At 36.3% G+C, this 15982-nt stretch overlaps 1 protein-coding gene across 2 annotated transcripts in view; it reads right to left on the minus strand.

Moving 5' to 3' along the window:
* Nucleotides 1–15982, minus strand: part of Parg (poly(ADP-ribose) glycohydrolase) — a 124562-nt gene that overhangs the window by 35396 nt on the left and 73184 nt on the right. For both annotated transcript variants that reach the window (XM_004646971.3, XM_023707240.1), the window contains exons 11-13: nt 13969–14029; nt 10454–10529; nt 6222–6369 (exon numbers count right to left, since the gene is read on the minus strand). In XM_004646971.3, the coding sequence (XP_004647028.1) occupies nt 6222–6369; nt 10454–10529; nt 13969–14029 (285 nt within the window). The remainder of the gene's footprint in view (nt 1–6221; nt 6370–10453; nt 10530–13968; nt 14030–15982) is intronic.

Raw genomic sequence — 15982 nt, forward strand, 5'->3', positions numbered from 1 at the left:
GTTAGGATAGATATATAGTTGCATTCTCTTAATGAATAGAATGATTTGTTCTAATGGTGTTTGTAAATAGGATCACAAGTCCACTTCTTGTACAGTAATTAACCACTAAGAATATATGCAGTGTATTATTTGTTGAAACTGTACTTCCAATTGGATTTGAAACTGTCTCTTTGCTATCTGTTTATCAATAAAACTTTGAAAAAAAAATCTTTTCTAAACCTAATAGTAAAAAAAAAAAAGAAAACGAACTGTATTTTCACACAGTAGCAATGAATTAGAGTGAAACTAGAAACTGAAATTAAAAGTAGAAAAACATTTACAATAACCATGACAACTATGAAAAATTTAGGGATGAATTTGACAAAAATATGGAAGTACAGGATGAAAACTACAAATTGTTACTGAGGAAAGTTAACGAATACCCGAGGACCAGGGATAGGTCTTGAGTTTGATTCCTGGCACACACACACACAAAAAAAACAAAACCCAAAAAACCCTGAATAAACAGACATATGCCATATTCAAATAAAAGCTAAATATAGACACAAACAAAGCAGTCTCAAAATTCAAGCAAAATTTTTGGTGAATATTGAAAAATAGATTCATTCTAAAATTCACAAGAACAACTCAGAAGACCTTCAGGGTTCATGTCATCTGATTTCAAGATTATGAAAAAGCTATCGTACTCAAAAAAGAAAGAATTAAAAACCCTCAAAACAGCTAATAAATCAGATTTAAAATTTTAAAAATCCTGTTTTTTAGATGATATCATTAAGAAATGACACGTTGATACATATATCTGATAATAAATTTAAAAAGAAAACAAGATTTATAAAGAAAAAATGCTTTCAAAATATAACAATACAAGAAAAACCAACAATTCAATGAAAACAAGAGCAAAGACAGTTTCAGGGATACGGTCACAGATGAAAAACTTACCCAGTCATATACTTTAAATAAAGTATGCAGTTTACTATATATCAATTCTAATTCAATATAGCTATTTAAAACATGTAATCTGACTCCCCCACTGGGCTGTCAGTTCCTCAAAGGCAGGGATTATAAATTATTATCATTTGTGTCTACATCAGCATCTTATAATGCAGAAACATAAAAAGCATTTGAATAACTACCATCCTAATACACGCAATGCTGAGCAAAACAGAAAGGGCTCTATATCAACTGAGACTAAATGGTAAGTTCAGAAAACTTAACCTCAGGGCACCCTATATTTAGTGCCTATACATACAGATGCTTACATCTGCATAGTGTGGTAAAGAGAACCACAGTGAGATCAGGAGATACGAGACCCAGTGACTCTTTATCAAGCCACATTCATTTATTTATCAAGTTCATTAATTATTTTTTTACATCACAGAACTACCTGAACAGCCAAATAAGTTCAAAACCTTCAAAGCCATACAGAAATCAGAAATGTAAGGGAGCAAAGAAAACAAAACTATGTGGCTTATTTACACAGAGGTTAAAAGTAACCTAGTCTATAGGCCTGATGGGAACCAAGAAAGCCAGGAACATGTGGACTTATTTTTTCTCTGTTTTCTGCCCAGCAGTAGGTAAGACTCACTTTTTCTGCCACTTCTGCTGACATTCAGAAGGGGGAAAAGACATTAGATACTTAGGATGACCTGATTTGCTATCGGTATGCTTTTATTCTGAATATATAGTAGTACCTTGGTAGTTTTCATTAAACTGGTTCCAGGAGGCAGGAAGAGTACTAAAAGCCAGCACCAAACTGTTTTGGCTGGAAAGAGTGGTAAGTCCTGAAGCAACTGATATCCAAGTTCTAGCCTGTGTGTCTTAGCATCAAACAAATGACAAATGCTGGGACAAAATTTTTGTATCAAAATACCCAGTACCATTCAAACAGTTTCAAAGCAGTGGAGTACCAAAATGACTGAACCTATCTTCTGCTCCACTGTGCTCACAAAAGCAAACCCCCTAGGGCCCCAGAATAACCTCCGGTATTGAAGCTATTTATGGGATGTTGTAGAGGAACTCCTGACAGAAGGGAAAAAAAAGGGAAGGCTAGAGTTTTAATTCTTTTCCTCCATCCATAGTTATAGACTACTATAGGGAAGATTACAGCAGAGGGACAGCATTGTCTGGATAAAAATATTTGCTGCTTGCCTGACATGTTTCATATTTATTTAAAAGTCTGACTGCAACCAGATATCCCACAATGATGATAAATTTAATTTATTTCCAATTTGTGAAACTCTTCTACAGATTCAGGCAGCACAGTCACAGCCATTAGCTCACTGAGCCTGGGTGCATCAGTGAAGGAATGGAATTGATCAGGCAGATAGATTGCAGTACATGGTTATGAGTCTCCTAAGAAAGGAGATGGCAGGAATCCAGACATAAAATAGATGATGAAATGGCCATTTCCATTAAAGGAACATCACATCACAGATATTAATTAGGAGGCACTATAATAGAGTTAAGTGGATGTGGGAAAAATGCCGAGTTAAAAGTCACCTCAAGTGTCTTTAGCTTAAGGTAATTACAGATGTGCAAATGAGTCATGGGTCTGCATTTTTCTAGTCATTCTGTAATGATTGCAGGTAAGTTAGAATCTGAAGATCAACTCCAGAGTGACCCTTTTTCAGGCTGGGACAAACTATCCTTAAAAAAAAAGGAAAAACAGTCAATGCTCTTAATATTCTCAGAGAAAATGACATCTTTTAGTTATTTATAGTAACGTTAAGGCAGACAACTGTAAGAAAGTAAATGATTTTTTTTTCCCTGTATTTTAGGCAAGGGTCTACAGAGTGTTTAGGGTCTCACTACAACTAGATCGGACTTGTAGTGATCTGCCTGTTTACAGCCTCCCAAGTGCTAGGATTACAAGCACCACCATGCCCAATCTCAACTGCCATCTCAGGGCATGCCCCCCTCCCCTGGAGGGGGTGGCATGGCAGGCCCGGGAATTGAACCCCTAGCCCCTGCACCTGCTTGCAAGTGCTTTAATCCACTGAGCTATTTGGCTGGCCCTTGTAAGAAAGTAAATGAAAAAAATTAGTTTTGAGTTTAACTGCCTACTAAGTTTTTTAATTTAAAGAATGTAAATTCATCTTAAAAACTGATGGCATATTTTGTACTGAGTATTCAATTCAAATCTATGTGCTAAAAAGTGAAAATCTTTTAAAGTATTTATTGATATACCAAAATGATGGGGCCAGTCAGATTCCTGGCTTTGAAAGCTCCCTAAAAGCATGTAAAGACGAATGTTCAAAGGATGTAGTTGCCCAACAATGGATTTATGCCAGTTTTCATTTTTCGTTTTGGGTTTCCTTGCATTTGCACTTCCTCAGCAACTCCTCAGCAACGTGCTCCCTATGCGTCCACAGGATAGCACACAAATGTGCAGAGAAGGCTGGAGCAATCTGGGAGCTAAGGAGGCCTATTTTTCTATGTTAGTTCCATGTGGATCATAAAGAAATTCTTTTGCTAAGATTCTAGTCTTAGTTTCTAAGCTAAGACAATAACTCAGACAATTAACAACTTTTAGTCTTACCTCATCAAAGCACCAGAAACCACAAGGGTAAGAATGGAGATAGGATGTTTGAATGATGCAGTATAAGTTTCTGAAAGCCACTTTACCTGGGAGTGCTTACAAAAGTAAAGCAAAATAGTGCAGCTTGCTGGGGAGATAGCTCAGTGGAATAAGTGCTTGCCTGGCAAACTCAAGGTCCTGAGTTCAATCCTCCGTACCACCAAAAATAAAAAAAAAATGAAGCGGGGGAGTTGGGGGGGGAGCAGCCTCGGACACAGACCATAAAAGGAAAAATACAAAGAATCACATTGAGAATCAAGTGTCGAAATTAAAGAAAGCCTTGAAGCAAACCAGGAAGTGCTTACTCAAAGAAAACTGGCTGAAATCTTGGTAAAAACTGCAAACTTTGTAGTTTTTTTTTTTTTTATTTGTCCCATTTCCACCCCACTTTCTTAAGCTTGATAGTCGGCTTAAAAATCAGTCATCCATAGCTAAGTAAAAGCCAGCATTCCAGCAGGCACCACAGGATGCAGAAGGGCATCGAGGGTCTTCATGTCCTATTCGGAGAGAGCTGTCACCACTAGACCCATCTGGTGGTCCACTAAAACATCACTTTGTTTGGACTTGGAGCTTGCCCAGTATAAAAAGCCAAGTCCCCAAGAGCTAGATGAAAATAAGCACAGGCAACTGCTTAGCACTGAGGCTATCAGAGATGGTTGCTATCAGCTGGGCAAGTAACAGGCAAACCAATAAGTTTTCAAGGAAAAGCTGAGGAATGTGATGTCCACAAGGGACTCACAAGGGTCTAATGTACATCTGGGAATTTCAAAGACCACATGCATGTACATAGCTGTGCAAGTGACCAAGAAAGGCCTGAGAAGGCTCTCACCTTCCCCACTGCATGATTCTGAGTCTGTGCAAGCAGGAAGCAAAGGCAAGACACTATCAACCACTTGATGAAGTGTTGAAAGTGAGCCCCAACATGCACATAGAGCACTTAAACAAAGACAGTGAGGCTTACTGGCTCCTGGCATTTAAGGAAATTTACATAATCATGAGCTGAATACCAACCTAACTGAGCAGAGACTTTAGTAACCATATATAAGAAAGAATACACTTTATCAAATTTTCTTAGGAAAACCATTAAACAACAAATAGTAACAATGAACTCTGATGAGGGGAAAATCTGATTTCCAGAGTTGCTACGTTATTTAAAATGTTCAGTTCTCAACCACAACAACAACTTGAGATATAGAATGAAGAGTATGGGTCACATCTGGGGAGGAAAAAAAAAAAAATCAATCAATGGTCATTAACACTAGACTTAACAAAGACCTAAAAAAATATTGGAAATGAAACATCAGAACAAAATTTAGAGATTCATGTATAGGCTGCCTACAAAGGCACTGGAGGCAGAGTGTGGCTTCAAGACAAAACTACAGTCTTAGTTTTAACTTATGCCTCTGCAAAGACAACTTAAGTTTTATATGGATGACAAAAACCATAGGGGATGGTTTATTTGCATTGCAATCTTTTTTTTTTTTTTGCGGAACCGGGGATTGAACTCAGGCCCTGTGCTTGCCAGGGAAGCGCTTATTCTACTGAGCCATTTCCCTGCCCCTGCAATCTTTGAAAAGGCAATAAACTAAATTTTCAAATCCAAGTGTTCACTTTCCTACACTAATCTCAAAGCAACAATAAAGTCCAAGATGAAAAAAACAAATGCATTTTTTTAGGAATTAAAAGTACTGACAGTTGGTGGGGCATTATGGCCTTTATGTAAGAAAATTATTTTAGGTATTCAAATAAAAGCTTTAACTTAGATATGGTGGTCTGAAGTTTGTAATTTTTTTTTTTTTCCTCTCAGAACCAGGAATAGAACTCAGGCCCTTGTGCTTGCCAGGGAAGTGCTTATTCTACTGAGCCATCTCCCCAGCCCCTGAAGTCTTAAATTTGGTCAGCATTAACTTTTTGCAATTCACTGACATGTAAATACTGTGACATAGTGCTATCTCAGTCTGAACAAATTAGAACAAAAATTAGAAATTCAAAGTATAAATCTCATTAAATTTTACCCTTTTTTCTTCACATATTAATTTAAAGAAATCAAAGAGAAGCAATAATATAATACTTTTTTTAGGATTAGAAATTAGGATAAACATAAGATTACACATTTAATGTAAAGCTCAGTTACATTGATTCTCTCCAAAATATTGTTACTGTGGTATTCATTCATATTTAAAGACATGTATCCTATTTTTAAAAATTTTTTATTTATTTTTTGCAGCACCAGGGACTGAACTCAGGACCTTGAGCTTGCCAGGGAGCTCAAGGCAAGCTCTACTGAGCTATCTCCCTGGCCCAACATTTTTTAATAGACGCAAATCACTTAAAAACATAGTGGGAAAATAACAAAATTATATCACCACCTTCTACTAAGAGAATTACTATATCATAAGAGTTCCATTTGAGGAGTAACTGAATATCCTCAGATAAAGATGCTAAGGAAGAAAAAAAATGGGAGATAAAATCTATAGAATATTTTAGGAAAATAAGACCATAACAATTTCAAAAGACAAGTGTAATGAACTGAAATACTGGGGCTAGTGCCCATGGAAGAGAAAAGCTCACCTGAGCAGCCTCTGCTCTTCATGACAATCACAGACGAGGACAACTACCCCACTGTCCGGACTCCCAAACTAACCTGTGATAATAAGACATTCATTGTGATCCAGCACCTCAGTGAACAGCCGTGCAACAATCAACTCAGGGTTGATTAAAAAGCGGATTTCTTCTTGTACAAGTCCTGCACTGGTTACACCACCTCCAACAAAACGGTTTGCAAAATCCACCTATTTGGGGAAATGTGGCATATTAAATGATGGTCTTCAATGCACATATGCGCGATAAAGAAGCACAAGCTATGTTCTCAGCTTTTTACATGGAAGGCAGTCCCCACTTAGCAGTCACCCGGGGGATGAGATAGCTGCTTGTTCTCTCTCCACCTGTGGTAGTTAGCATCTCTGCACACCCCCAAAATCCATGAGGCATGTGGAAAATGGAAGTTGTAGATAAAATGTTATATATTACACTCTAGTTTAGAACCTTTATTTATGCATCCAAAGCCATAAATCAAAATAGGTCTTTACCTGGAAAGGTCATTCCTCCCACACTTCCCTCTCAGTTCCTTTACATATTTTATTTATTTTTATGTATTTGGTACACAATTTTATAATGCAGCTTGGACTTGTAGTGATCCTTCTGTTTTTAGCCTCCCCAGCGCCGGGAATATAGGCGTCTACCACCATACCTGATCTCAGGTCTTGGTGACCCGCTCAGTGTGCCTGGGAGTGGGGCCAGTGTGGTGCTAAGGATCAAACCTCAGTTCCTTAGTGCTTAGTCTGCAGAGCTATCTTGGTAGCCCTACATATTTTCGACAGTTTCAAAACTGATTAGTAGGACAGTTTCAATAATTAATACATTATAGCCCTCCATATTTTAAACGGCTTTAAACTAATCACCTTTCTTAAAATGTCCGTCTGTTTATTTTATTTATTTATTTATTTATTTTTTGGGTGGAACCGGGGATTGAACTCAGACACTTGCACTTGCTAGGGAAGTGCTTATTCCACTGAGCCATCTCCCCGGCCCCTAAAACATTAATTTAATACCTGCTTAAAGACCAAAACGTTTAGTAGTTGACTGCTTTGGGGTAACTTATTTTCTTCTATGGAAGAATAAAGGAAGGGAATTTTTGTCCTAAATTGAACTCCAAACTTCACGACGAACACCAAATATTTCAACAACAACAAAAAATATACCTAGTTTTAAAAAAAAAAAAATCCAGCATAAAGAACAAAAGGTTCAACTGAACTGCCCCACGCATAACAGGCAAGTGCTCTACCATGAAACCAGCCTGGGGTACAAAGTAAGTTCAATGCCAGCTTCAGCTGCATAGTGAAACCCTGTCTTAAGAAAAAAAAAAGAAAAAAGAAACAAAGAAAAGAATCATGTATTTGGGTTTTTATTTCTGAATATTAAAATCAATGCTAAAAACATAGCCATTCTTAAACTGATACAGAAAAATAATTTTGGCAAAACTAGTCTAGAGATTTGAATTTGTTACCTATCACATATGAAGTCTTTAGGTACTGGGTGATTCGCAGCTTAGTCTATTCCACTCAACAATTATTTACTAGGTATTGTGTTGGAAACCACACGACACAAAAGTGAGTAAGAAGTGCTGGGTTTTAGGTCTCAGGAGATGCAATTGCCTGGGAGTCAGACACATAAGCAGAATGGCAAGATGACTTATTAGAGAGAATCTATTAATATGTATGTGATGCTTCCCACATAAGAGCATTATCCAGAGTCCAAGCAGGGGAGGAGGTAGGGATGGCATTCAATTCAGGGTCAGCTGATTTTTGGGATGAAGGAAGAGCTACACAAGGACACAGGGGGACACCAAGTGTCAGAAGGTGTAGGAGGAATGTTAAGCAGGCGCCTGAAATGTAAGGGACTTTACGAAAGGTTATAGGCGGTGATGAGGTAATCTGCAGTCCAGGGAGTTTATAGTCACTTTTAAAAACTCTAGGAAAAATTCACAGAATGGACCTATGGTTTACTAAAATAATCCAGGCTACAAATAATAATCTAAACAGGTGTAAAATTTAAAAAAAAAGTGATCAGTTTGTCAACTTCTCAGTGGTAGTTTAGACAAGTACTATGAGGCTCTCAAATAGGGCAGTGGTACAGTAAATCAGGCAGACCTAGCCAAGAAATGAATGGAACTCTGGAGCACCGAGAGACCAACTGAGTGCTTATGAGTAAAATGATACTGTGAGCAAAAATGAACAACCAAGGAGGTTCCAGATCTACTTAAATTTTATTGGAATAAGGTACTGAACATAAAAAATAAAAAGGTAAGCTCTATCCAACTTCTGTACTATTTGATAATAATCATGAAAATGAAACACATGCAATATGTCTGCTATTGCTCACTGATAAAAGGCCAACAAGGTTCACTGCTTGAAAGGTGTGCACAGAGGTAAGTATACTAACCTTAATATGCCTTTAAGAGCAGGGGCCTTAAAGAAAACTGAAGTTTCTACTATGTACAGAAAGTTCTTAAAAGGCTCTCTATAAAATGTGAGAAAGGTATTCCAGTATATACAAGCAAGCATCTGAGTGCTTCTTTATATTTAGCGAAGCATTTTCCAAGTCTCTTTATTGTAAAGCTACTTGTTCAGATTACTCAGCTTCTGAATTATAATTTGATGAAATGAGAGAAATGTTAACACTCCTTAGAGAGGTTCTGTTGTTGTTGCCATTCAGCATAATGTAATTTATGTGCTATACAAGGAGCTCTGGAGCACTGCAACACAATATTCCTGATCTCCCAGGGAGACAGGACCTGGAGAGGTAGAACAATTAATAGTGCTAAGAGCCTTTATGGTGTTCTTTCACTCTAGCATGGTCTCATGTTTTGTTTATAATATATCCTGGGTAGTGGGGAGAATCTCAACTTTGATGACTACTACACAATTTCTTGTTGAATTGTACTGCAAAGAAAGATCAGAATTCCTGTGGTGCTAACTAGTAGTAGCTTTGTTTTGTTCACTTACATAAAGACTCCCTCATTTTATCCAGATGTTAAAATAGGAAATAACTTCATAAAGGAGATGTGGGGGAAAGAGATGTTCCCTGGAAACCATTTTATGAACATTTTAAAATTATTTTTTCAGTAAAAGAAAATGTATATGATTAAATAAATAAAAAATGTTTTGGGTGGCTTTCATTTTTTTGCTTTTGAACAAATTAGGTGTAGGACAAATTATTAATAAGTAATTCTGTTTATACAATCAAACACTGGGAAAAGGTAATTTAAAACATAGTTGTAAACGTAAGTACATAGTTTAATCACAAGTACATCTAAATAAAAGGTGATTCTAGGAAAAATTTGTGTCATTAGTCACTTGGACACGTAGAGTATAACTACACATAAACTGGTCTACCCAAATCAGTCTATTTCCTGACAACTGCTTTATCTTTTGATCTAAACTCCAAAGAAAGATCCAAGAAGAAAAGTCAGCTTTTCCCAGACTATCCCAGACTATTAATGAGATGATACCCAAGCTTCTTAAAAAAAAAAAAAAGTTTACAATGCTTTTTTACATGGGGTTAAAAACAGAAAACAAAAACATTTTATCCCTGATTAGTGAATTTTAAAAATCACTATAAATAACAAAGACAATCAGACATACTCAGGTTAGGTGTTATATTTTACATTTAGATATATATCATATTTTATTAACTTATTTTCCTAGATTTAAAAAACATAATGTAACAAATTAATAATGAGACTAGAGAATGGACAGAATTACTTGCTCTTTGGCAAGGAAAAAAATAATAGCATGCTGCCTCATGAGCTTAATGCTTTTAGAGATGGGAGAGAGGCCTTTCTTATCAATCACTTTCAAATGTCTGCCTTCTAGACCTAAATAAGGCAGAAAAACATCTCAAGCTGGTCATCATTTGGGGCAGAGGAAGAGCCTTTGAAGTAAAAAAAAAACAAAACTGCTTGGTGACAGCTTGTCAAGACCATACCCTGGGAGCTTCCTCCAATGTCAATCCACAATCAATGTCTGAACCAAAGGACTGATGTGGTCCAGATCTTGGGACTTTCTGTCAAGGCTTTTTCAGGGGGCTCATGTAAGAAACAGAGAGCACACACTGGCAAACAGCATCATGACCAAAGCTGTCAAAGTCATCTGTCTGGTATTTTTCTCCATTCTGCTATCACGCTTCTTTGCATTAAGTCAATTTAGAAGGCAAATAAACAGCTTTTCAATTTCCTTTGCTGTCAAAAGCTTGACAAGAAAAAGTCATACATACATACATACATACATACATACACACACACACACTGAAATTCACCTGCAGCATGCCTCGGCCACTGCTTTCTATGGTGCCTTCATAAGTGACATGCAGTCGTGTCAGGGGTTTTTCACACCTATAATGGGAAGAGATATTCCTTTACTCATTTTGTAAAATAAGTACCTCACTACAGATAAATGTGAAGCTACAGATAGCTATGAAAAATTGATACTGAAATTGATACTGATTTCATTTCCTTATTGAAATCTGTAAATATTACCTAAGTTACACGAGACAACGTACAGATTTGGAACCTACTTTTTTCCATATCAGTTTCTCTGTAATATGGTTAACACTTCTTAGGATATAAAAAAATTAAGATCTATGAAATTTTATCCCAGAATTGATAGTCTAAGGAAAAATACAGAAAATCTGCAGTAAATCATACATGATACTCAGATGGGCTGTATATGCACTAAATTTGGTGACTATATTTTGAGAAGGTTGTATTCATGAAAATACATGCCTCAGAAATTCTGGTCTGTGGCATTTTTATATTAACAAGGCCAACCAATGCAACCTTCTCAGAAGGCACAATTATTTTCCTTTCAGTGAGAGACTATCTTACATATTGAAACCAATTTCACTGATGATTATACTATTTCCTTACTAGATGTTTCCCCCTGGTGGCTTGCTAAATAAAAAATACACATTATTCTTGAATGTAACAGAGATGGGATCCAAACTCCTAACGTTAGTAATAACTTTTTGTGAAGGCGGTGATCAAATTTTTAAAAAATAATTTAACTAGTTAGGGAAACACTGTTTACTAAATACATGTCTGGCACAACTTCCTCCTAATAATTGATAACTTTAAACTAAGAAGGCAATTTGGTACAAATTCTATTCTATGAGCTTTATTTATATTTACTCCCTTAATTCGCAGAATAACCTCATAACTATTTTCTTTTACAAAGGGAAAAGCAAATTAATTTGTCCTCGCTAGTAAATAAAGTAGCAAAGATTAGAATTCACTAGTAAGCACTTAACTAATATTCTATAGTTTTAGAAAAACAATACATTGGGGCCAGGGAGATGGCTCAGCAGAATAAAACGCTTGCTTGGCAAATGCAAGGGCCTGAGTTCAATCCCCAGTCCCGCCAAAATTAAAACAAAAAACAAAAAACAAAAAACAATACACAATCTTTTATAGAAACTTCACAGGTTTGATTTTTTAAAAACTTCCATTTCTTGTCCTGCTTTCCTAATCATATTATACAGAGGGAGATGACACAGAGAATAAGATAAAGAAGCAAGCTGCAGAAATCTCTTGACTGTCCATCAGATTTTAAGAAAGCAAATTTTGTCTACTGGCAACTATGGTCCATAGCTAAAGCTGGAAACTTCATTATAGTTACTGCTGCAATCACACAACACTAAAAATTTTCTGTTTGAAGTATCCTTCAATTTCCAGATGGGTCTCTTGTTCTGATCCCAGCAAATCCTCTACAGTACTGCTCCAGGAATTAAAGACACCGACTCTTTTGGGTTTCTGAAAATAACTGGCTAAGATACTTGTTTGTCATCAAAGGCTAATGGTAACATGCTAGAAATTTAAGCCCAACTTTCTGGTTCCTCCCTAAGAAGCCTCTTATCTTTTACCATCTTTCTCATTCTCTTAGTTCATGCACATTTCTGGTTTTATGGAGTCTAGGAGACCAGTTTTAGTTACATTCTCTAACTTACTTATGAAGCAGCTAAATCAAAAGAGAAATCAATGAATTAAGAGGGCTGGGGAGATGGCTCAGTAGAATAAGCGCTTGCCTGGCAAGTGCAAGAGCCTGAGTTCAATCCCCTGTTCCACCAAAAATAAAAACTCCAAAAAACCCCAATGAAAGGTACCATGTTAAATTTGACTGCCAAAATTAACAAGACAATTTCTTGATCTCACTTAGGGGCAAAGATGCTACACCTCATTCACACAGCAATCTTTCCAGTTTTTGCATTTTGACCTGTCTCTTCTCTCTCACATGGCAATGTACAAATGGGTGTCCTTCTGCCTTAGTACCAAATGAAAAGCTCTATGAATAGTGTACAAAACTGAAACCAAAATAAAATGGACAAAACACCTGTACTTCTATTACAGACAAATAGAAGAGTGAAGAAAAGAGATCTTTTGTATTAGAGTGTAGACAGATGACAGCAGAATGCTACTTTTGGTTCTAGGCATGATATTTTAAGAAAAGCCAATGAATAGCCACATATCACAAGCAGGTATATAATCCAGAAATGATAGAATAGTATGGACTTGTGCTCACTATTAACAGTGGGTCCAGAAGGTACTTGTAAGATGAAAGGAGGACACCTTGAATATACGTGAAAGAGGGCTAAATGTTATAAAGAAATTTCATTTACTTAACTGTCACTCCACAATGAACACAAGCAGCAACTGTGGAGACTGAGGTAAAGCCATGACTGTCTAATCCCTGAAGCTGCTCAGTCTGTACGTGTTGAAGGCAATACCCAGCAGACTAGCATTTTTATTAGATTGTGGGGCCAGATGACTTCCTGGAATCCCTTTCACCTCTAATGTGCCATGATTCCAAACTCCTGTGCATGTTCTCTTCATTTTCTGGTTCAATTTTAATTCCCTCTTTTAGGATGCACAAGCTTAGCCATTTTAAAATAATCATCTCAACCATACACTCAGTCTTCTGAAATTTTTCTTTTACCTGATGAATAAATATCTTTGGTAGATGAAAACATCACACAAAAAAAAGCCAACTAAGCAGGTATGCCTTTTCAAGTTAAATTCCCTGAAGAGTGATCCCCTTTCACCATTAATTCCAAGCAAAACAATAAGAAATAAAATAAAATTATAAGAAAGTGAAAATGAGAGGTAATGGTTAACATGCAATGTATGTTAAAAATATGCATGTAGTATGCTTATGCCCTCATAGGCATTGCGAAGATGGACTCCCACTTCTGTACATGTCTTGCAGATTTGCTCTAGATTAGGTTAACTATTTCACGGTAAAAGAGATCTTATACATTGGAATTAATTCAGCTGGTTGTTATTCTTGGCATTTTCAGATAAAACAAATAGAACAGTCAGTTTGCACCCTCCACAAAATTTCAGTGGTACACAGGAAAAGCCATACCTCAAAATTCTTCCCACTCAGGCAAATGTTAAGACAATTATTGTTTATAAAAAAAAAAGCTCTAATTTTGTCCTTCAGAAATAAAAGCCATAAAATATAAATACTAACCAGAGAGTTAGAAGGAATATTTGAGTATCTGTGTGTCACTTAGTGTCTTCACACACAAACCAATTCTACACAAAACTTTAGTTCAGAAGATAAAACTAAGGTAAAAACGGTAGCAATCAGACAGTTACAGGTTTTTATTTAAAAGATAGAACTTTCCTAATAATGAGGGCTATGAACTGATTTATAAGAAACTCCCTGACCCTAGGGTGATTACAAGTTTGGGAAACCATGCCAATGCTGGAAAATAGAGTCCTCTCATAGTAAAAGTCCTAATTTTAGGGGGATTAGACTTTTTATGATTATTACCTTTCCCATTCTGGAAATTCTTCAAGACTCTGTCTTGTAAATGTCACCAACCCAGTAGGTTCTATAAGAACAAGAAAAAAAAATACACACACAAAGTAAGTTTCAACTTTGAATTAAATACAGAGACAGAGACAGAGACAGAGAGAGAGAGAGAGAGAGAGAGAGAAATAATTGAAGAACTCTAACTAATATACTTATGATAGTTGTCCTTTCATGTTTGGTTAGTACCTGGACTACTTGTAGATGCCAAAATCTATGGATATTTAAGTTCTTGATATTTGCTTAATATAATACCTCTGTATATTCTCCTGTATACTTTAAATCATCTGCATATTACTTATAATAACTAGCATAGTATAAATACTAGGGAAATGGGTTTTATATTGTTTTAGGGATTATTGACAAGGGAATAAAGTCTGAACATTTTCAGTACAGATTGTACATAAATTACAATAAATTCATAAATTTTTCATTTTGTGCTAGGTTGAACCCTCAGATATAGAGCTAAATGTATAATAATATTGATTCTAATAGTGAACATGTGGTATTTATGCAAAAAGGAGTACTGCTATGCCATAAGGAAGGATAAATTTGAGTCATTTCTAGGAAAATGGATGTACATTTAAACCTTAATGAGAAATAAAATAAGAAACACACAAGCTTAAATACAGCAGTTTCTCTATGTGCGACACCCAAAATATAAAGAGCAAAGTAAAAGACAGGTAATAGGACCTAGGAGGTTCATTTTTGGAAAAGGTTCATCCCTCCAAGAGATGGAGGGATGTGGGAAGGATGGGAGAGGAAGGGGATAAAAAGAATAAAGATGTGTGATTATATATTGCAAAATATACTAATAGAAAATAAAAATTGAAGGAAAAGAATATTGATTTAAAATAATATCCCTACTTTAGAAGCCTCTTCTACAAAATAATACCCCTTTACTAAATAAAACTATACAAATAGCAGCCTAATAGTGGATTTGTGAGCTGGTATTTTTTTTACTGAGTTTTAAAAACTGACCCCTACCCCCTGAAAAAAGCATCAGAAAAGATCGAGACTTTAGAAAAACTTAAAAAAAGAGAAAATTGAATTTTAACTTACAGACTCCTTTTCTAAGAAAAGCCTTAATTCTACACTAAAAGACCAACAAATAGGTACACATTTATGTGCTTTATGATACAGTAAAACATCTAATGTTTAAAAGTGAAATCTTTGTTATGGCCTTTTGACTTAGTACAGCTAAATCTAGGACTAAGACAACACGCAGTTGTTGTCCTTATAAAGGCCTTAGATGGAGGAGGAATTACTGTGTCCTAAGAGTCAAAAGAAAAATGACATATCTTTAAAGGAAAGGCATATTACAAAGAGTAAAAATAAAATATTAATGCACTCAATAATTTTAGAGGAAAGGATCCTGTTTTGGTTAGACATTATTATTATTAATGGATTTTAGTATAGTCTAGAGGGTCTCACTACCCAGATCGGACTCATAGTGATCCTCCTGTTTTCAGCTCCCAAGCACTGGGATTACAGGCGCCCCCACCATGCCCAGTCTCAATCGCCCTCTCAGTGTGCCCTAGGGGTGGGGCCAGCATGGCACACCGGGGATCCAATAGATTTAGTTTTTAAACTAGTGGCAAATAGAAAAAAATACAGGGCTGGCCAGATAGCTCAGCAGATTAAAGCACCTCCTTTGGCAGATGCAGGGCCTGGGTGTTAGATTTCTGGTCTGCCTGCTGGCCCCACCCCAAGGGTGTGCTGAGACTGTGATTGAGACTGGGTGTGGTGATGCACACCTGTAATCCCAGTGTTTGGGAGGCTGAAAAGCAGGAGGATCATTACAAGTCCAATCTGTGTAGTGAGACCTTGTAGATCCTGTATCAAATACATAAAAAGAAAAAAATGTATCACTGTCCAGAAATAATAATTTGTGTTCTTTAACTCGAAGATTTAAAAAGATCATGCTATTCTGTGCAGAGGTCTTAAGGAGGAAGGGTGGGAGGGAGAGAGGGAG

The sequence above is a fragment of the Octodon degus genome, unplaced genomic scaffold (assembly GCF_000260255.1).
Source record: "Octodon degus isolate 3935 unplaced genomic scaffold, OctDeg1.0 scaffold00285, whole genome shotgun sequence".
Lineage (NCBI taxonomy): Eukaryota > Metazoa > Chordata > Mammalia > Rodentia > Octodontidae > Octodon > Octodon degus.